Genomic DNA, 22,115 nt, shown 5'->3' on the forward strand with positions numbered 1-22,115 from the left:
TCTCCAAGAGCAGCCAGTGCTCTTAACTACTGAGCCATCTCTCCAGGTCCATAATCATAAATTTTATTCAGCTAAGGGGAATTTTCCTTCTATTTATTTATTTTTAAAGATTTATTTATTATTATATCTAAGTACACTGTAGCTGTCTTCAGATGCACCAGAAGAGGACTCAGGACCTTCGGAAGAGCAGTCGGTGCTCTTAACCGCTGAGCCATCTCTCCAGCCCTATTTATTTATTCTTAAGAATTATTTAATTTGGGGCTAGAGAGATGGCTCAGCGGTTAAAAGCACTGGCTGTTCCTTTTAAAGTCCCGGGTTCAATTCCCAGCAACCACATGGTGGCTCACAACCATCTGTAATGAGATCTGATGCCCTCTTCTGGGGTATCAGAAGATAGCTACAGTGTACTTACATACATTAAATAAATAAAAATATTTTTTTAAAAAATTATTTAATTTATGTATATGAGTTATTTAAGAACTATTTAATTGATGTATATGAGTTATTTGAGAATTATTTAATTGATGTATATGGGAATTGAACTCAGGACCCGGGAAGAACAGTGCTCTAACCACTGAATCATCTCCAGCCCAGAGAACTCCCTTTTTTAAATCTCTGTATCTGATTCTGGGTGACCCTGAGATAAAAGTTCTCACTCTCAGGGACCCACGATGCTTCCAAGAGGAACCAGAGACGTTCTTTCTGTTCTCAGCATGTTGCAGGTACCCTTTCCTCTAGGATTCTCTACTTACTCTCTAGACTCTGACGATTGCTGCTGAGCTGCTGAGCCCTTCTTTCCTGAGGGTCAGGTGAGGCTCAGCATGGTAGGAGGCTCAGGAAGCCTGAGTGAAAATAACTAAAAACAGGGGAGTAGACTGGGGTCAACCCCCGGCTCTGCTTCTATTTCTAGGGAGACCATGGACAGGATGCTATTCTTTCCTTCAGTTTTCCTGCACAGCAGACTTTAAGGTCAGTGTGTCACATCCTGGCCTTGGAAAATACCCAGTGCATATGTGCGTGCAGCAGCCCAAAGCTTCTGTATGTAGGAGGCACAGGAAGTCTTCTCTATCAAAGCCACTTTAGGCCGCCCTTTCAAAAAGGATCTTGGCAAACCTGACTTTGTGGGTTTTAGGGAATGCAGCACAGTGGCAACTTTCTGAGATTCAGCCAAAACCCATGGAATAAACAAAGGGGGCCTCTAGGCAACGAGAAGCAGATGTTAGGAACACACATGTGAAGGCACAGGCAGAGAGGCCCTCAGGACCTCTAGCTCCACTGGATAAATACTAACAGCCTAGGCAGGGACAGATGTGCAGCTGGGAAAGGCCACCAGGAAGGAACAGGGCTGACAGAAACTAATAAGTGAGGTCATCGTGGCAGATCTAGACCATGCCAACTGTGCCAGGCAGGGAGCTAGCTGCAAGGACAACAGGTCTGCATGTCCACAGGCGTCCCAAGGTTTGCAGAAAAGCCTCAGCCATGGTGAAGATCAAAAGAAGGCTGCCAAGGGATGCTGTAGGGAGGCAGGGAAATGCATGAAGCTGGTATATAGAGGAACAAATGTCAGAGCTGGCTCCCCAGTGATGCAGGTCACTACACTTGAGGATTCACACTTCACCCTGGGCTCTACCAATGTTGAAGTAAAAAAAAAAAAAAAAAAAAAAAGAAAGCTTTCACTTATTTCTCAACTGACTTTTCTCCTCTGCTGTGCAAATCCCAAGCTCCTGAGTTAGAGTGCTCTCCTATTAAGTTTGGACTGTACTGGGGCGGGGGCAGGGAGATCACAGCAGCTCCTCTGCTTTACAGGAAAACATGCTGCGGCATTTTGAGATAAATAACCCACTTTTCCCCACCTGCAGAAGCTGACATGGTGACTTGTTACAGTTTCTATTAAAAAGCCACTGTGGCCCAGATTTTATGGCATCTGAAAAACTGTTAGCTTTTAAGTCAGAAATAGCACCTGAAATACCCTTTTTAGTTCTCAATGTCTTAAGGAAGGGCACAATTCTTATCTATTTGCCCTGAAAGGAGTCATTTGGCTGACTTTTTCAGGAACCTTTGTATTATTTTCATTTTCATCTCAAACAAAAGACCATTCTATGGTGGTATAACACAGCCTGATACTTCCCTAGCTGTGAAGGTAAAACTCCAAGGCCTCTCAGAGCCCGAAAGCAGAGCAATCAGCCAACTTTAGAAGGTGGCTGTAACCATCGCAACATCTGAAAACCTCCATCCTGGGAAGGCACGGGACAGATAAAGGTGAACACCTGTATAAACAGGAAACTGACTCCCAGCATCTCAGATAGGCTGGAAGCAGGCACAAGATCTGTCCTGGCCTCTAGATCTTCCAATCCTGAGCTCCAACCCACTGCTGCGGGGTTCAACAATGTCATCCACATCTTATGTTCTCCTGGTATACACCGACCCATTTAGGGCAGGGGACCCTGGAAGCTGCTGCTGAGCCATGACAGCACAGGCTACATGCTGGTGGCCCATTTGAGTGGGCAGCATGGCTCCCTGGGAGAGTAATTTTTGTGTATAGGTGTCCTAGGCTTCCCCTCCCAGAAACAATACTCACCGTCAGGGCCAACATCACTTCTCTGTAGTTTCGGTTCCCACTAAGCCGCTTCTTTAGAGCCCGGATGGCATCCTTTGGCCTGGCAAAAGGACAGATAAACTATGATCCTCACAAGCTTCATGGGGCACTAGCCCAATGTCAACTAGTGTAGGATCAAGGTTGTTCACTGTAGCACGTCTGTAAATGTGAAAGACTTGGGGGGAGGAGAATGTCTACAAGAGGAAACAGGGATAATTACATCATGACCTTTATGCAGCTGCAAAAAGAGAATAAAAAACTTTTTGTTCATTTTTTATGAACCAAACTCAAAAGACATATGCATAAGAATAAATAGAATCAAGTATAAAAATCACATGATTGTCTCAATAGATGAAAAAAAAAAGTCTTTGACAGAATTCAACATCTTGTCATGAAAAAGCCCTGAATAAATAAGGAATAGAGGGATCATAGTCAACAAAATAAAGGCTGTATATGTGATAAAGCCATACACAATCTTATACTGAGCCAGAAAGGATTTCCTCTAAAGTCAGTTATTGAGACAGAATGCCTCCCCTTTCTGGAGTCACTCAGTATAGTACTTGGATTCTCAAAAAGAAACAAACTAGATACAATGGGAAAGGGAGATGTCAGATTGGTATCTTCAGATGATATGACCTTGCAAATAAAATCCTGGGCCAGCACTCAGGAAGCAGAGGCAGATAGATCTCTATGAGTAAGACATAGGCCATCCTGGTCTACAGAGTGAGTTCTAAGCCAGCCTGGGCTACAGAGAAAGAACCTAAAGACTGCCAGAAAACCCTTAGATCTGATAGTACTTTAGCAAAGTATCAGACTACCAAATCAGCATGTAAAAAGCTGTGATAAGGCAACAATGATGAACATGCAAAGAAAGAAGTGGACAATTCTACTCATAGGAGCCCTAAATCAGAAACAACCCTAGCAGTGAGGCAAAAGGTGTCTACAATGAAAACACTTAGGGAAATTTTTAACCAAGACACTAGAAGATGAAAAGAACTCCTATGTTCATGTATTGTCAGAATTAGTACTGTGGAAAAGGTTATTTTGTCCAGTATGAGCTATACACTCAATGCAATTCTGATCAAAATTCCAATAATATTCTTCACAGAAATAAGAAAAATAATCCTAAAATTCATAGGAAGCCCCTGAGTAGTGAAGGAAGACATGCAAGCAAACCAATGTTATATGTATCAGACTTAAGATAGTGCAGAGCCTTAGTAATAAAAACAGCCCAGTCCCAGCCCAAGCGTGCAGACAGAGGAAGCCCACCAAATGCAGAACTTTATTATTATTTTATTTTCTCTCAAGACAGGGCTTCTCTGTGTAGATGGCCTTGAACTCAGGGATTCACCTGCCTCTGCTTCCCAAGTGCTGGGACTAAAGGTGTGCCTGGCAAGACTCAAGGGTTCTCCAGATGGGCAATTTCCAACAGGGATACAGATTTTATAAATACAGCAGTTCGGCAACTATGTGCTTGGATGGACTGGGCTGAAGAAAGTAGGCAACTTAGTGGTTAGAGAAGACTACCTTCCTGTCTGCAGGCTCGGCTCACCACTGTCACCCCAGACTGACAGACTGCACCATCTCTCTACGTGCTCTCTCTCATCCCCTCTTGGATTTCCATGATGAGAAAAACAGGCACTACCCTGGAGGACTGTGTATCTCTGGCTGACAGTATGTCAGCATGCCCAGATTGTGAGTGAAGTCCAATCAGATAGCAGGCAGACTCTACTTAGGTTTAAGCTGAAAATCCCTTCCCAAGTTCTAAGCTTCAGGAAGTGCTACCTGAGAGCAAAAAGAGGAGCATTTCTTTCTGCTGATTTGAGGGAGAAGTGTCAGAATAGAGCATCACAGTCAGGTTGGAAGAACCATTTCAAATGCTGCTGAAGGAACAACTGCTGAGTAAGGCCACCATCGGGCAGGCAGGCAGCCGGATCAAGGGAGACATGGACTGTGTGAGAGGGCCAAGTCCAGGAGCGTTCAGTAGAGAGCTCTCTCAGGTGGGGGCCCCATAGGGCAGCCTTTCAGAGTCTCAAGACAAGTCTCTGGCCTCCCACACCCTTCTCAGACTCCTGCGAGCCCTCCTGTCCAGCAGTGGGGAGCTCTTTAGTGGCTCTCAAACAGCTGCAAGTTATGTCTCCAGTCACAGCTTTTCTCCTGAACAAAGCTTCTAGCCCAGGTAGATGGGTCCAGGCTCCATATCCCTTAATCCACACTGCCATGCTTCCTATGCACCTGATATGCACACTACTTTCCAGCCTAGAGATTCCACTTCTCTCCCTGTCATCCACCTGCCTGTCCTGCTAATATCCTGGTATCCTATAAGAGTCTACTGAAGTGTCATCTCCTTCAGAAAGGCTTTGCTGCTGACAGCCCCGGGGCTGGCTGAGAATCACGGCACGTGTCTGCCTCTGTAGCTATATGCAGCTTCTCTTGCTCCATTCCTTTGTCTCTGTCTAAATCCTTGTCACGCTGTGATATGATTGTATTTACATGCTTGCATTTCTCATCAGACTACCTTAGGGACGTCATTAATTCTTTACACACTTTAAAATATTTATTAAGAGCTGATTGTGGAGCTGAGACGTGGCTCCGTGGAGTGCCCTGGGTTTGATCCCAAGCACTGAATAAACCAGGTGTGATGGTGATGCCTGTAATCCCAGTCGTTAGGAGGCAATGCAGGAGGCTCAGAAATCCAAGGTCATCCTTCTCTATATAGCAAGTTTGAGGTCAGACTCTGATACATGAAACAGGCCCCCATAACACACACACACACACACACACACACACACACACACACACACACACGCTGATTATGTGTCAGCTGCATTGTGGCAGAGATAAAATACTGAGTGTAACAGAGGGAATTCTTGCTCTCATGAAGTGCACAGAATAGAAACCGTCGGACAGAATAGACACTAAGAGACATCACAAAGATTTGAAGCCCAAGTATAATACCACATAAGACGACAAGAGGGAAGGGGCCGGAGGAGTGAGATTTATGTTGAGATACAATAGCGGATGGGAACTGCTTAGTGTCAGAGAGACAGGCTGGGAGAAACATGAGGAACAACATTAGAAGCCCTCAGCCAGGAACAGGAGGGGAAGGGAGGGAGGGAGGGAGGGAGGGAGGGAGGGAGGGAGGGAGGGAAAGAGAGAGGGAGAGGGGGGGAGGGAAGAAGGGAGGGAGGGAGGGAGGGAGGGAGGGAGGGAGAGGGAGAGAGAGAGAGAGAGAGAGAGAAGAGAGAGAATGTGTATGTGTGATGTTTTCTCTCTCCCCATATGGGAGGGATTTCAGCAGACACATTACAATAGAGGCAAGCACAGAAACTCTTCGAGAATCACCATGCTGTCACTTTAACACATGTGAACAGGAGGTTAGGGCGCTGGGAAATGCACAAGCAGCCCTTCTTAGAGCAGTGACTGAAAGCAGGTCCTGGTCACTCACACTTTGAAAGGACTTAAATAATTTAGAAGGAAGAAGATCTCAGGGGGTCTTGGACTTTCTGCCCTCAATGCTTAGATATCTGACTGGAGACAAAATTGTAGAGAATTCAAGGAGCTAAAAGAAAAATTAGTGAGGCTGAAGGGCCTGAAGAGGCTGCAGAGGTGTGTGATTAAGCATTTCAAGCAAAAACCCAGGGATGCTCTGGAAGACTTGCTAGTGAGCAAGGCACTGGTTGGCACCTGCATCGGGAACTGATGGGAGGTGGGGGAAGAAGCAAGTACATTCTTCAGGGAATAGAGCAGATGAAAAGCTGACCTGAGCCACACTTCCAAGCCTACATCCTGACTACCTGTCATGTGACATCGGGCTACCTGTACCTGCTTCTTATGCTACCTTGAAGACAAGTCACACTGTCCCAGAAGCCAAGCTCAAAGCCCCTCTGGAAGGCATCTCAGCTCTTCTCCCATGGAGACAGCCACACTGGGCAGGCTGAGGTATGGCCTCCAGCACCCCTAGGCAAGCCCTAGTGGTGGGCCACACATTGACCTTAGCTCGGATCTAGATCTAGTCTCTGCCTGTTCCACCTCAGCACTAGCAGCTCCAGCCTGTTGTTCATAGGTCCCAAACTTTGGTGTTATCCTTGACATTTTCCTCATATTCCACGCCAGCAAATTCTGTTAGCTTTAATTTCTGAATCTCCCCAGAATCTAATGATGCCTCCTGCATCCTTACCACCACTCCAGTCCAGCTTACCATCATCAATTCACAACAGGGCGATTCAATAGACCCCTACTGGTTTACCTGCTCTGCCTTTGTCCTGCCCTGGTGATCCCATTCTGAACATGGGATGACCATTCAAAATTAAAGCAAGACCATAGCACCTCATCTGCCCAGATCCTCCCTAGAGTTCCCTATGAGGCTCCGCCTACCTGACCAGCTTATGTGGTTTCTCTTGTTCACAGTTTGGCCCCTGCTCCAATCTGGCAGCTCCCTAAGAGGTGAAATTGTGTCGTGCTTACTGCTGTGCCCTCCATGTTTACAACAGCGCCTGCAAACACTGTAAGTCTCTGTCAAATGATCACAGGACCAACTTGAGAAGACTAGCAAGTAGATAATACCACCAATCTACAAGCCCAGGCTGCCTGAGTCCCAACTGTTCTCCTTGACACACTGGAGTTGAGAAGAACACAGTAAGAGCAAACGGGGTGTTTATGGACTAATCCTGAATCAGGCTAGTCTGTAAGAAATATGCACACAGGGCAGGCATAGAGGCGACGACATAGTGCTGATAACACCAAGATCTGACTAAAGCAGTGCAGAAAGGCCAGAGACAAGCTAAACATTCAGTCCACACACCCCAGACGTGCTCAGCTGCTCTGAGCCATGGGTACCCTTTAGTAGCCCCTTTATCTCATTATGCTCTGGGCCTACTTCTACAGTACCCTAGAAAGCAACCCATGCACAGAGAGCCCCCGTCTGCACCATGGAAGCAGGGGCTGAGGCGGGATGGGGAGAGGCAAATGACTGGCACAGGAAGCCAAGCGGCTCCATTTCTCCTCCTGGTTCAGAGCAGATGATGGAGAGGCCTCACTTCTCTAACTGAGGCACTGCCGTGAGGAAGTGGGTAGGCTGGGGTGGGAAAAGACAGATGACTGCATTTCAGCTTATTAATGCCAAAGCAAACAGACTGAAAATAATAATTAAAAAAAACAAACAAGCACCAGAGTTGAGCCCAGCACACTGAGCCCTGACAAGCTATGTATGCTATCCCACCCAAACCGAGACAAGGCATTTCCCAGGAAAACATACCCTTCCTCTGTCTCGTTGATGATGTCACAGATCTCCATATTCAGTGTCCAGTCCTCGCTCTGCAGGGAGCCATCTGTTGCCTTCTCTGTGAAATCAGAAAGAAACTGCTTTATATTTCTCCTGGAGTATGGGGCCCTGGAAGGAAGTGAAATGAGACTAGAACCACCACTGGGGCTACTGCTTTCACAAGAGAACATCAAGGAACACTCAGCCAGAGGGCCAGGGTGCTCTAGTCTCCAAATCCCATATCTAGGAGGCCTGAGCCACTACAGACCACAGATTTCGGAGCCAAACCAACAAGCTAGAACATAGGCTCCGCCACTTACAAGTATCAAACCTAGTAAAACTATAGCATATATCTCATCAGAAAAGTTAAATGGCTCACTAGGTGCAATCCCTTAGGAAACAGCCTGGCACACACACAGCCTGTCCTCTGTAGATAACTGCTATCATAGCCATAGAAAAGCATCTGCGATGGTTAAACCACACCTCAGGGAAGAAGGGAAAACTCAGTGAGCTGCAGCAGGTATGACATCACAGTTTAGATCTTAATCCCTGCCCCCTGCCCCCTGCCCCCTGGTCCCTGCCCCCTGGCCCCTGCCCTCTGCCCCCTGCCCCCTGGCCCCTGCCCCCTGCCCTCTGCCCCCACCCTGCCCGACAAACAGCTAAGGCTAAGAGCTTATTTGCCAGTCTCTGGGGCCAGTGGGAGGTGGTGGAGCTTCTTAGAGAGGATTTGGGAAACTCAGTTGCTTTCTAGACGCTGGAGGGAGCCATTTTGCTCACCCACATATTTCCCACCAACAGAGCCAACTGACCTTGAACTGACACCATTTGTCACAATGACGTAAAGCTCACTAAATGAAACACATGGTGTTGAGCCCTTGACATATAACAACTTGCTAAGCATTTAATGGAGGAGAAGGGACCATCCTGACATTGAAAAAAAGGATTCTTGCGGCTGGAGGGCTGGCGGTTAGAGCACTGGCTTCTCTTCCGGAGAACCCAGGTTCCATGCCAACACCCACAGGGTGGATCGCAACCATTTGTAATTTCAGTTCCAGAGGATCATGCCTGGGCATGAGGCATGAACATGGTGCACAGACATATATGCAGGCAAAGCATAATAAAATAATTGTTTTAAAAATAACTTTCTATATGCAAGAAGATAGTTGTACACTTTTCTTACGCTATATTAACTCAACTTATTAAAGATGTGAACACAGTGTTAAAAACTGTAAAACTCTTAGAAGAAGGCAGGAAGAAAGCTCCATGACACATTTTTGATAATAATTTCATGGATATAACACTAATGGCATGGACAATCATTTATGGAAAAATACAGACACTAGGCTAATCAAAATTAAAACCTCTGGGGCTCAGTGGCTGAGCTGAGTGGCAGGTAACTACCTTCCACAAGCCCTGGCTCTGATCTTAGTGCCACCAAACTTGGCCTCCATCATGAATTAAAGATAAAAAGGCAACCTATAGAATGGAGAAAAGTCTTTGAAAAATCACACATATGATAAAATATCCAGAATATAAAGGACCCTGCAACTTAACAACAAAACTATGTATCATAATAAAATAATTGTTTTAAAAATGGCTTTCCTGGGCTAGAGAGATGGCTCAGTGGTTAAGAGCACTGACTGCTCTTCCAGAAGTCCTGAGTTCAGTTCCCAGCAACCAAATGATGGCTCACAACCATCTGTAATGGGATCTGATGCCCTCTTCTGGAGTGTTTGAAGACAGCTGCAGTGTACTCACATATATATATATATATCTTTAAAAAAATGGCTTTCCATAGGCAAAAAGTTTGCAACAGTTGTGTTCACCTCTTTAATAAATTTAGAGCTAATATAGTATAAGAGCCCCACGATATACACATGAGTGAGAGAGAAAGGGTGCCAGACATGACAGTGTATGCCTATGACCCTAAGGAGCTGAGGTGGAGAATCACAAGCGTGATTGAACTATAGAATCTCAATCAATAACAAAAATGGAGTAAAGAATCCAAATCGGCACTTCTCCCAAGAAGAAATATAAATGTATCTATATTATATAATATTATATAAATGATCATATGAGAGATGTGATAGAAAATATTTACTTTAGGGAAATACAAATAAAAAACTTGAATAAGCTAGTTGTGATAAATACTGATGAAGAAGAGGCAACAAGATTATGAGTTAGAGACTATCCTGGGCTATATATCTTTGGATTATAGACATAATTCAGTGGTAAAATGCTTGCTAACATTTGTAAAGCTCTGGGTCTAGTCCCTAGCATTACAACAACAACAGCAGCAGCAGCAACAACAACACCCCCCAACACACACACAATAGATATCATCTCATGTTGTACTGGCTAGTTTTGTGTCAACTTGACATAGCTGGAGTTACCACAGAGAAAGGAGCTTCAGTTGAGGAAATGCCTCCATGAGATCCAGCTGCAAGGCATTTTCTCAATTAGTGATCAAGGGGAAAGGCCCCTTGTGGGTGAGATCATCTCTGGGCTGGTAGTCTTGGGTTCTATAAGAGAGTAGGCTGAGCAAGCCAGGGGAGGCAAGCCAGGGGAGGCAATCCAGTAAAGAACATCCCTTCATGGCCTCAGCATCAGCTCCTGCTTCCTGACCTGCTTGAGTTCCAGTCCTGACTTCCTTCAGTGATGAACAGCAATGTGGAAGTGAAATCTGAATAAACCCTTTCCTCCCCAACTTGCTTCTTGGCCATGATGTTTGTGCAGGATAGAAGCCCTGATTAAGACACATACTAATAGTATGTGTGTGTATTTAATTTTATTTTTTGTTTCTGAGTGCTTTGCCTGCATGTAAGTCTGTGTACCACATGCCACATGTATGCAATGCCTGCAGAGGCCAGAAGAAGGCATCGGATCCCCTGAAACTATAGTTATAGATAGTTGTTAGCTGTCATATGGATACTGGAACTGAACTCTGATCCTTTGGAAGGGCAGCCAGTGCTCTTAACAACCACTGGGTCATCTCTCCACTAGCTATTATTTTAAAAACATAAGATAACAAGTGTTGGTAATGATGTGGAAAAACTGGAAGGAACCCTTCTCTATTGAGAATGCAAAACAGTGGGCTGGAGAGATGGCTCAGCTGTTAAAGGCTAGGCTCACAACCAAAAATATAAGAGAAAGCAAAACAGTACAGATATTATAGAAACAGTATTGTAGATCCTCAAGAAACTGAACCCAGAACCCATAACTTGTGTTTCGGGTATTTCCTTTCATAGAGGCATGTGTATCCTCATGCTCACAGCAGATTTGTCCACATGTTCTAAGGGTGAAAGCGGGCTACTCATCCATAGGTTAATGGGTATCTACACAATGGACTTGTCAGCCTCACGGATGAAGGAAATTCTGGTATCTGCTACATGAGAGAACCCTGAAGACAGTGTTCTGAATGGAAGCAGCCATGTTCCCAGGACAGATGCTGTACGGTCCCATCTTGTGAGGTATCCAGGGCAGTCAGAGGAGTCAGAAAGCAGAATGGGGATTGCTAGGGACTGAGGAAGAATGGGGAGCTGTGCTGGGGAAATGGAGTTGTTTGGGGATGGATGGCAGTGACGGCTGCACAGCAATGGGAATGTACTTAATGCTACAGAACTGCATCCTCAAAAATGGCTAGAATCAGCCGGACAGTGGTGGCGCTTGCCTTTCGTCCCAGCACTCGGGAGGCAGAGGCAAGTGAATCTCTGAGTTCGAGACCAGCCTGGTTTAGAGCAAGTTCCAGGACAGCCAGGGTTATACAGAGAAACACTGCCTCAAAACAAAACAAAACAAACAAAACATCCTCCAAGGGCTGCAGAAAGGGTTCACTGGTTAAGAGCATATGGTACTTTGAAGAACGGTCCCCATAGGCTCATATATTCGAATGCTGTCACTGGGGTGGCACCACTTGAGAAGAATCAGAAGGATTAGGATGTATGATCTCGTAGGAGGAAGTGTGGGAGTGAGCTTTTAGTTTTCAAAGGCCCATGCTGCCAGGATCTCTCTCTTGGCCTGTGGATCAGAGTGAAGATCTTAGCTGTTGCTCCAGCATCATGCGAACCACCATGCTCTACACCACTGATAACAAATTAAACCTCTGAAGCTGTAAGCAAGCCCCCAGTTAAATGCTTTCTTTAATAAGAGTTGCCTTGGTCATGGTGTCTCTATACAGCCACAGAACAGTGATGAATCAGAGCATTTGCTGTTTTTCCAGAGGCCCAAGTTCAGTTCCCAACAGGCAACAGGCAACTCCCAACTCCCACTTCAGGAGATCCAACGCATTTTTCTGTCCTCAATGAGCATTTACACTTAGATACACATATTTACACACACACAACTTTGAATCACCCAAAAAGGAAGAAAAAGTACGGATAGATCAATGGTCTCACAGGTTGGAGAGAAGAGAGAAGTGAAGACCACTGGGGTCTGTTGACAGGGAACATAAGACTCAGAGAAGAAGTGGGCTCAGGGTCAGACCTAGACCCTGGGTTGCCTCTGCTCTCTGGACTGTGAGCCCCACGATGGCAGGGGCTACATCTCTTTCACCTTTTCCTAATGAAGGACCAGGAGTTAAACAGACTCCCTGGTAGGCAGACAGGGAGGTGAGCCACAGCTAAGTAAATAAAGGTGGTGAATTGCCAAGATGGCCAGCTTCTTACCCTCCTGATGTGACATAAAAACCTGGCAGCTTTTATGTCTCACTAGCAGGGCCCCTGTTGACAGAGTGGCTCAACAAGTTCGAGGCCCTATCAGGATATATGTCACACAGTTCCGGGCCCCATCAGGTCATGTCCCACAGCAGTTGTAGACCAGTCAACTGTCCTATTTGTCTTCAAACTGACCAACCCTAAAGTAGGGGAGGAAAGCTCTTCAGAAGCTATAAAGCAAAACACAAGCCCCCAAGAAGAGACTGGATTTTGGCTTTCTGAGTCCCCCCATCTGCTTTGTGGAGGTCTTTTCTCCGTGTCCTGCGTGTCTGTTTCCTCCCTGACAATAACCACCTTTCTTTAAATGTTGACTCTGTTTATGGTGCTTGAGATTTCTCCCCTGTTACTGTTGCATTTCAGATGTTGCCTGCTTCTTAATTTTCTGGCAGAGAAAACAAACCCAGTGAAGATGCCTGGACTGTACCATTTCAAGACCCCTCGAGCCTGTAGCATCAGCACATCACCTGGGAGCTATGCAGCACATTTATGTCTGATGGAAGCCTAGTCCAAGCTAGTAGTCCTCAGCATTGTTTAAATCCCATGGCCTGTCTGAGGAATACTTAGAACACACACACCCAGAGATTCTGATCTGATTAAAGGAGGTACTCAGCCGCCATTCTGGAAAGCCTCGTGGTAATGCAGATGTGTGGCCCAGGTTAAGGACTGCACCTTGTATGGTAGCCTGCACCCTCAGCTCATGCTCTGTAGATGGGCAGTGGGAGGCAGAGCGGCACTTTTCATTCAGCCTTACTGCCCTAGATGCAGAGACTGTCACTGTGTGGTAAGGGGCATGCACATCCTCCTCCAGAGCTCCTAAGCACTAGGGTACAGGCATCAACCACCCACAGTATGTGGCATCCTCTGTCAGCACCCAGGCTGGACCGTCAATGTGGGTATCTTAATCATCTCTTTCCTCTTAGCTTCCAATTTAGTATGCGGCACATCTCAGGCTCTTGTCAATCTCAAGAAAATGGCATTTGGACAACATGGCTTTACTTTGCCTTCAAGGTATAGACAGAACTGCACTGACATCTGCAGCCTGATCAGAGGGTACTGTATGAACCTCCTTCTGCCTCTGTTATCTTCCTTTTAAGGGAAGGGTACAGACGGGGCTGTACAAAAGGATAGCCCATAAAGCAAGGCTAAGAAGTTAAAGTTTGTCCTCTTGACTCTTCAATGGAAATGGAACTTCTACTGTGAACATTCACATAGGATGTCAGGAAGCTGGAGCAGAAGGCAATAATAGGTGTGTGGAACACCTGCATCATGGGGGCCATTCCTGCCTCACTGATAGTAACAGTAATCCAGAAACTTCATTGCATATTATTGACCCATTACCCAATGAGCTTTCTACCTATCAAAACCCCATTTTCTTCTTTCTCCAGCTTGGCCTGAAGTACCCTGAATGCCAGTTCTTTGTTCTGATAACTCTGGGCTACTGCCCACACTTGCTGACTGCGGAGATAATCTGGCTGTTTTCTTTTCCAGACTCACCAAAAGAATGTCGCTGAATGCAAAATGCTAAACCAGTGCTCTTTTGCCTTCTAGCGCTGGCGCCTCTGAAGTCTGTATATTTAGCATCCAAGTGTAGATATGGCAGCCAAGAAACCAACCCACTGAGAGCTCCTCTCAGCAGGCTGCCTTAGGACTGATACATGGGAGGGCTGGGTAGGCAAGAAAATCATGCTCCAGAGAGAATGCACACTTCTGTCAGGGTCAAAGCTTGAGGGATTTCTGGCCCAGGTCCAACACCAGGCTGGGGGTAGTCTTTTCTGAATGAAGCAAATGCTGTGGCAACAATATTAGGATGATATGGTGGGATGTATATCTGGGTGCTTTATTCTTCTTATTCCAGCTCCTGGCCATTAGCATAGCCTCAGGAAGTTCAACATTTTGTAACGATGGTCACTGCTGTATTAGTCTTCATCCATTCTTGCTCATGGCTGGCAGGAAGGATTTGCCTACTGCTCCCTGGAGCACTACATTTCCACCATTATACCAAGTTTTATTTTAGGATTTGACAATTTACGTGGCAAAAGAAATGAACTTTGCTCTCCTCTAGCCTGGAGACCAGACTAAATAAGGGAGGCCACATTGAGTGGCCTCAATCCCAGAATCAATCAGACATGACTTTGTTCCCATCTCATGAAAATTCTTTTATGAAAAGAAAAATAAGAATTGATTGAGCTGCTCTGATGGCCTTGATCCCCTCCTCTGGCTTCAGCAGGTGTGGCTTTCTAATGAAGCGGGAATAAAGAAGCACTCTTCTTGGGTTGGTTCCTTATAATCAAAGTGAGTATCATTTAGCTGGAAAACTCAAAACCCTAGAAATTGAAATAAACGTGCTGACCCTAAGAATAAGTGGCCATGCCTTTGAACACCTTGCTGCTACTATCAGAGGAAGGAAGGGGGTGAATAGAAGGTTAATGGATTCTGCTGCTAAACCAAACTTAGAAATAACATTTCATTGATTTAGTATTTCCTCTAGAAAGCCTCCCAAGTCTGTGTCCCTGGTGGCTTTACCAAAGAGCAGCCTGGGTGAGTATAGCCCAAGTTCTGTGAAGCGATGAAGTGCCCTGCCCAGGTGGTCTCTCTCCTGGCTGGGCTGCCTTGAAAGGTCAGAAGCACAGGCTCACAGTCGGGCCCCTTGCTTCAAGATGAGCCTCCTGCTGAGACAGCTGCCCGAGCAAAGCACAGATGAGCCCCTTCTGGGTGTGACAGAGTGAGGTACCAAACATCTCTTCTGGGAAAGGACACCTTCAGGGAAGGGGTGTTCAGAGTCAGCCAGCATGGCAGGAAGAGCAGGGACTGGAATTGTCAGATCATCTCATGGTGAGGCTTTGTGAACTGATCTTACATTCCTCTGAGGAGCCCTGGGCTGCAGACTACTCTGCTGTCCCAGAGCTACACCAGAACTGAGGCCTCCACATCTTCGGGACTTCTGCCCTCACTATCTTCTTCCCTAGCTCAAATGATGGGGGCCTTGTACCACTCTTTCTGGTGCCAATCTCTGTCTTTATCAGCTTGTTACTCGACAGCTGCCTTCTGATTTCCTTGAGAGCCCCAAAGCTACTGGTTCCTGGTCTTGAACTGTCTTTCTTACATACATGATACGGTAGAGCAAGGTAGACAGGGCACCACAGGGGCTCACTTGGCTCTTAATATTACTGATGCTAAAGTACTTTCTCATCTACTCATCTTATATACAAGGATCCAACATTGCCTGCTTCTGTGCCAGCTACATTGTGCCTTCTGTGGACCCTGGTTAAAATTACTTCAAGCTTCTATGTGGTTCTGCCCTCGAGTGACTCTGCTTTGTCTGGTAGTGAACGGTCTATCAATACCACGCATGATATAAAAAGAGTGAAAAGATGGGAGATATGTAAAAAGAGAGTGAAAAGATGGAGATATTCTTTTTGGAAAAAAAAGTGATAACTAAAACAATTGCTCTTTGTAGCCCAATGAATGCAGCTGTGCAAATGTTTTAGGAACTAGCTATATAACCTTGAAGTGTGCTTTCACTGCTTGTAAGCACAGCTTTGATTTGGATGTGCGAATTCTAATGCTAGGTAAAAAACAAGTGTCACTGTGTGAGAAGTAAGGACATGTCCCACTTATACAGAGGCCATTTATCTATCATTTGAGTAGCAGTACATGTCTTAGTTAGGTTTGTATTGCTGAGGTAAAACAGCGTCCAAAGGCACCTTGGGAGGAAAAGATTTACCTCAGCTGACATCTTCCAGGCCATGCTCTATCACTGAGGGAGTCAGGACAGGAATTGAAGGCAAGAATCTGGAGGAAGGAAGGGATTCAGAAACCACGAAAGAACACTGGTTATTAGCTTGCTCCTCATGGCTTGCTCAGGCTGCTTTCTTATAACTAGGGCCGCCTATCCAGGGGTGGAACCATTCACAGTGAACTGGCAGGTCCTCATCAGTCCTCAGTCAAGAAGATACCTGATCCATGGGCTTCCTCCCCTCAGATAACTCTAGTTTGTGTCAGTCACAGGAGATACATGGATTAGAGGAAACTTTTATATAAAAGGTGGTGATGTACCCTCTTTTATAAACTAAGGTAGAATGGAGCAGCCTCACAATCTGTCTGAGATGAAAAACACCACATCCAAACTCGGGTTCTGTTACCAGATGGGACAACAGAGAGTAAATATCCAGGCCTTTGAAGCAGGACTGAGATCAATCATGTAATCCCGGCCTAGCAAATGTGAAGTAGAATCTTGTGTTTAGATTTGCATCTCCCTGGTGACTATGATGCTGAACATCTGTTCGTGTAAACACACAGTTCCCAGACATTTGTGCATCTTCTTTGGAGGAGCGTCTATTAACATTCTTTGCCCGTTTTTTAAATTGGATAGTTGGGTTTTTTTTTCCTGTGGTTCAGTTTTGGGGTTTCTTTACATATTCTAAATAGTAATTCATTATCTAATATATTCCTTGCAAATATTTCCTCCAATTTTGTAGGTTGGCTTTTCATTCTCTTGAAAATATTCCTTAACACATAAAAGGAGTTGTTTTTATCTTTTGAGAGAAGCTCTCACTGTGCAGCACAGGCTGGCCTAGCACTCAGGATCCCCCAACTCCCACTGAGTGCTAGGACTGTAAAGTTGCACACCACCACACTCAACCAAACACATTTTCATTTTGATAAAGTCACATTTATTTTTTTTTCTTTTGTTGCTTTTATTTTTTGGTGTCACACCCAAGAAATTGTTAAATCACTATGATTTTTACTCCTGTGTTCTTCTAAGACTTACAGTTTAGGCTCTTTTGCTTAGAAATTTGATCAATTTGGAGTTAACTTCCGTATATGATGTAAGATAAAGACCTAATTTATTATTATGGGTGAGTATTTATTTCCCTAGCACCACCAGTAAAGATCATTATTCCTCCTCCACTAAAGGACTCTGGCGCCTTGTTGGAAGCACAGTGAGCGCCGGGAGGGAGGGGCTTCTTCCCGGGCTCCTGCTCCTCTGCTCCTGGTCCACAGGTCGGCCTCTAGGTCGGAACCACGCTGTTTTGAGTATCTAGTTTCACAGTAATTTTGAAGCCAGGAAGTATGCATCTTCCAATTTTGATCTTTGTTTGGCTATGTGAAGGTTCCCTCAGAATTCATGGGAATTCTAAGTCAGATTTTTTTTTTTAACTTTTACAAAAACTGTGAGTGGCATTTTGATAGATTTCCCCACATCTATATAGATCATTTTGGGCAGCATTAATATATATTTTTAATTTAATGTTTATGGCACTGGTGTTTTGCCTACATGTATGTCTGCGTTAGGGTGTCAGATATTCAGGAACTGGATTTATAGACAGTTGTGAGCTGCCATGCAGTTGCTGGGAATTGAACCCAGGTCTCTGGGAGAGTAGCCAGTGCTCTTACCCACTGAGCCATCTCTCTAGACAGCTCCCCCCAAGCATTAATATCTTAATACTGTCTTCCCTTCCATTTAATAAAAACTGTCTGTCCATTCACTTGTCTTTAATCTCTCTCAGCAGTGTGTGCCTATGTCTATGTGTACACTGCTGGTCCGTCTGTCTGGTATTCTAAGACAGTCTTGACACGCTGCCCAGGCATATCCACGCAACTCCACAAAGAGCTCTGTTAGCAGCAAGAAGCCCCTAGACTTGGCTTGGTTCGTCTGTAAGGTAAAGGAGCAGCAACAGCACAGTTTTTGTTATGAATCTAAATATTTTAACCCCAAGAATATTTAGAACCAGCTAGGAAAAAAGAGCTGTGCTTCCGGGCCCTCAGACGTGGGCAGGAGATGGGGAGGTGCAGCATTGTTGCTGTCCACACAGCAGCCTCTTGCCCACAAAGCCACTGGTCTAAATCTTCAAGGAATGCACACTCATCCCTTTATATAGAAAGAGAGAGAGAGAGAGAGAGAGAGAGAGAGAGAGAGAATATGAATTACTGCTTACAAAGCTCACAACCTTCAACTGCAGCAATCCTCCCACAGCCTCTTGAGTATTTGTGCAAACAACCGTACCTAGCTTCTTGCAGCAATATTCTGCAGTTCACAGTATACAACCCTACAGCCTTCCACAAAGTATCATTGCAGGGCTAGCATTCCTGCAGCAGGACAGGAGGCAGAGCCAGCACTGCCTGAAGCTCAGAAGCCTGCAGACCAGCTAGTCTCGAGTATTCATCATGACAGAGACAAGAGAAACTAGGCCTCAACAAGACAGCAGGAGAAAACCAACTCCTGTGCTCTATGTGTGGAGTGTAGCATCTGCATACCCATGTATACACACACGCACACACACACGAACACACAATTGTTTTATTCTTTACTGGCAGAAACACTCATGTTCAACATAAACCACATTTCAAAAACTCTATTTGTAAGAAAGAGCCCCCAAGAATATTGAAACCGCTACTGTGGGGAGGGAAAATATTTAACACTGTATGACTCATTGGGTAAAAGTGCTCGCTGATCCCTAGGCCCCACATGCTAAGAAAGAACAGAGTCCTACAAGTTATCCTCTGCCCCTTCCCATGAATGAATAAATATAATAAAAATAAATTTTAAAAAATATATAACAGAAAAAAATCCAATTTACTAGCTACAACAATTCAAAAAATTTTTCAGTATTTTCTTGAGATATAAGAGTTCTCTGCTGAGGTGTTTTCAAATGACCAATCAAGCACTACATGTACATGTGTAGAAACCCCCACTACTGGAAAAATTCCATTCTTTCCTAAGAAATGTAGCCGGGCAGTGGTGGCACATGCCTTAAATCCCAGCACTCGGGGGCAGAGGCAGGCAGATTTCTGAGTTCGAGGCCAGCTTGGTCTACAGAGTGAGTTCTGGGACAGCCAGGGCTACACAGAGAAACCCTGTCTCGAAAAACAAAACAAAACAAAGAAATGTGAAGGCTGGGCTGCAGCTCTTCACAATTCACCTTTCTCTCTAATTGTCAACTTCCACAGCAATCTACTGTCTCTGCCATCCTCGGGCTCTCTGACAGAGATGACAGGAAGGGCCCCATCTCCCATGGATACTATGGACCACTCTGAAGGACAGTCTTTTGTGTTTTGTTGGCTGCCATGGCAGGGTTTCTGAACCTTCAACATCTTAACCTAGCATTTACCGCTCTCTTTCCCTTTGGATGCCTTCTGTTTTCTTCTCTTTCCTAACTAGCCTAGCTACCATCTCCACTTCTTTGTTGAATAGAAGTCGTAGGAATGAGCACCCTTTGCCTGCACAGACCCATCAAAGCACAACCATGACGGTGATGAGCGCACACGTCCAAAGGTTCAGCTCAGCTCTATCCCGCAGAACAGCAGTCTCTACTGGGGGTGAAAGCAGCAACTGCATGAGGACCCCGGCTCACCTCTGACCTGGGGCCTTGCTCCAGCCCAGCCACTACAGAGCCACCACCTCACTGGACGTCTTCTGACCACAGTACCTCAAGGGTCAGGCATGGAGCTTCCTAGGCAATTCTGGGTTCTCAGAAATTCTACCTTTTTTAGTGGCTCAAGAGCCAAAAGTACATTTTTGCCCTTAGCTAGACTTGCTGTTGAGTGTCTTTAAGTGGCTGACCTTGCTGGACATGGTGGCACATACCTGTAATCCTTGCACTGGGAACCTGTGGCAAGAGGATCACAAGTTCAAAATCAGCTTGTGCTACATAGAGGGCCTGTTTCACATTCCCACCCCACCCCCTCTCCTGCATGAAAAAGAAGCTGGCTTTGGACTGCCAGGGCCCTTCATTTGTGCATGGCAGTGGCAGCCTGGAATGGCAGTGAACTCAGACTTCTGCTGTCTTGATCCTTCTGGTAACGGGTACCCCAGGGTACCAGACCTTTCCCACATTTGTAAAATATAGTAACAACAGATTTCCTTTACACAGTTGCCTGAAGGGAAACTAAATACTATAGAGAAAACACCTGCTGGAGCCTCCCCTCCCGAATAACTCCTCCTCCACAGCCATACTAGGAGCTGACACTTGTTACTATTGTTGTCTGAAGGGTTCTCCCTGCCAGCACCATTCCCTCCAGACCTCCATGAGCACTCATGTGTCACCACTGCCATCTACAGGAAAACAGTTCACCAGATTCAAGCATCCAGGAGCTCCAAATGTCCTTTAGCCCTTTCATATTTCTAGGTTTCTGAGCCAGAAGTTTCATGATGGAAGGTATAAAGAGCTCCCTTAGTGGGAAGAAGCCTCAAAGCTTGGCTTGTTTCATCTTTAGGGTGAAGGAGCAGCAACTGCACGTTTTTTTTTTTTTTTAATGAATCTAAATATTTAAAGCCCTTAGGGGATTTAGAACCAGCTAGGAGAAAGAGGTATATTTCATCCTGGCTCTTGGAAGAGGGCAGGAGGCAGGAGAGGAGTACAGTGTTGTTGCTAGCCCCCCAGTAGTCCCTTGCCCTCGAAGCTACTCATCTGAATCTTCAGGAATACACAAAACCCCTTTAAATAGAAAAATAGAACAGAGGATGCAATTTGCTGCTTAACAAGTACACAACCTTCAATCTAGCCCACAGGGATGGAACCTGGGACCTGACCATGCTGAGCAACTGTCTGACCACTGGGCACATCCTCAGCTGCCATCAGCTTCCCACATACATCAGGTTCTTCGCCCTCCCTTTCCTTTCCAGTCAGGTTTGCAGTTTCTTTTTTTTTTTTTTTTTTTTTTTTTTAAGAAATTATTTATTTAATATACATGAGTACACTGTAGCTGACTTAAGACACACCAGAAGAGGGCATCAAATCTCATTACAGATGGTTGTGAGCCACCATGTGGTTGCTGGGAATTGAACTCAGGACCTCTGGAAGTGGAGTCAGTGTCCTTAACCGCTGAGCCATCTCTCCAGCCCCCGGTTTGCAGTTTCTAACAAGTGAAGAAAGGCTAAGAAGTCCCCAGTCCCTTGATGCAGGGCAGGAGGTAGGAGCTCCTGGTAACCACATGACTCCCATCCTCTGGCTGGACCTGGTCTTGTAACCTAACCTATTCCCAAACAAAGAACACCAAGGACAAAGGAGCAGACTGCCTGGAGCAAAAAGGAGAGTGCCTGTAGCAGCCTTCCTGACTGTAGAGGAGGGCTCCAAGACCAGGGTAAGAGGGGCAGAAGGGCGTGAGACTGACCTTGTCCTTTCTTCCTTCTTTATTAATACCCTTTTTGTTTTGAAGCAATTTTAGATTTACTGAGAAGCACCAATAGTCCCGAATTCTCATCTCAGTTTCCTCCCACATTGGCATGTTATATAACCAGTGTGCATCTGTCAAAACTTAAACACGGAACACAGTGTAGTACTATTAGCTAAACTCCAGACACTACTCACATTCCTTCAGCCTTTGCTCTGTATTTTTGTGCTGAATCCAACCAAGAATACAATACTCCAGTTAGTTTTCACCCCTTTAACACTGTTCTGTGTTCTTTAAAATCTGACAAACCCACAAACTCACCAACTTGCTTTCCTGCCTGGAGAGTTCCACCCCGCAGGCTGCTGTGTATGAGCCAGGATTCCACAGGGCCTCATTAGGGCATCACATCCACCCCTACCCAAACAAAGAA

The 22,115-nt window shown here is 45.5% G+C and overlaps 1 protein-coding gene across 10 annotated transcripts in view; it reads right to left on the reverse strand.

The window, feature by feature from the left end:
- The window catches only part of Tom1l2 (target of myb1-like 2 (chicken)), a 126,219-nt gene that overhangs the window by 45,632 nt on the left and 58,472 nt on the right, over window positions 1–22,115 (reverse strand). For 8 of the 10 annotated variants that reach the window (NM_001039092.4, NM_153080.3, XM_011248906.3 and 5 more), the window contains 2 exons: window positions 7,854–7,938; window positions 2,579–2,657 (listed from right to left, as the gene is read on the reverse strand). In NM_001039092.4, the coding sequence (NP_001034181.1) occupies window positions 2,579–2,657; window positions 7,854–7,938 (164 nt within the window). Of the gene's footprint in view, window positions 1–2,578; window positions 2,658–7,853; window positions 7,939–16,295; window positions 16,365–22,006; window positions 22,064–22,115 lie in introns of those variants that run through there. The other 2 variants (XM_030245804.1, XM_030245805.1) reach the window with 2 other exon arrangements.

The sequence above is a fragment of the Mus musculus genome, chromosome 11, assembly GCF_000001635.26.
Source record: "Mus musculus strain C57BL/6J chromosome 11, GRCm38.p6 C57BL/6J".
NCBI lineage: Eukaryota > Metazoa > Chordata > Mammalia > Rodentia > Muridae > Mus > Mus musculus.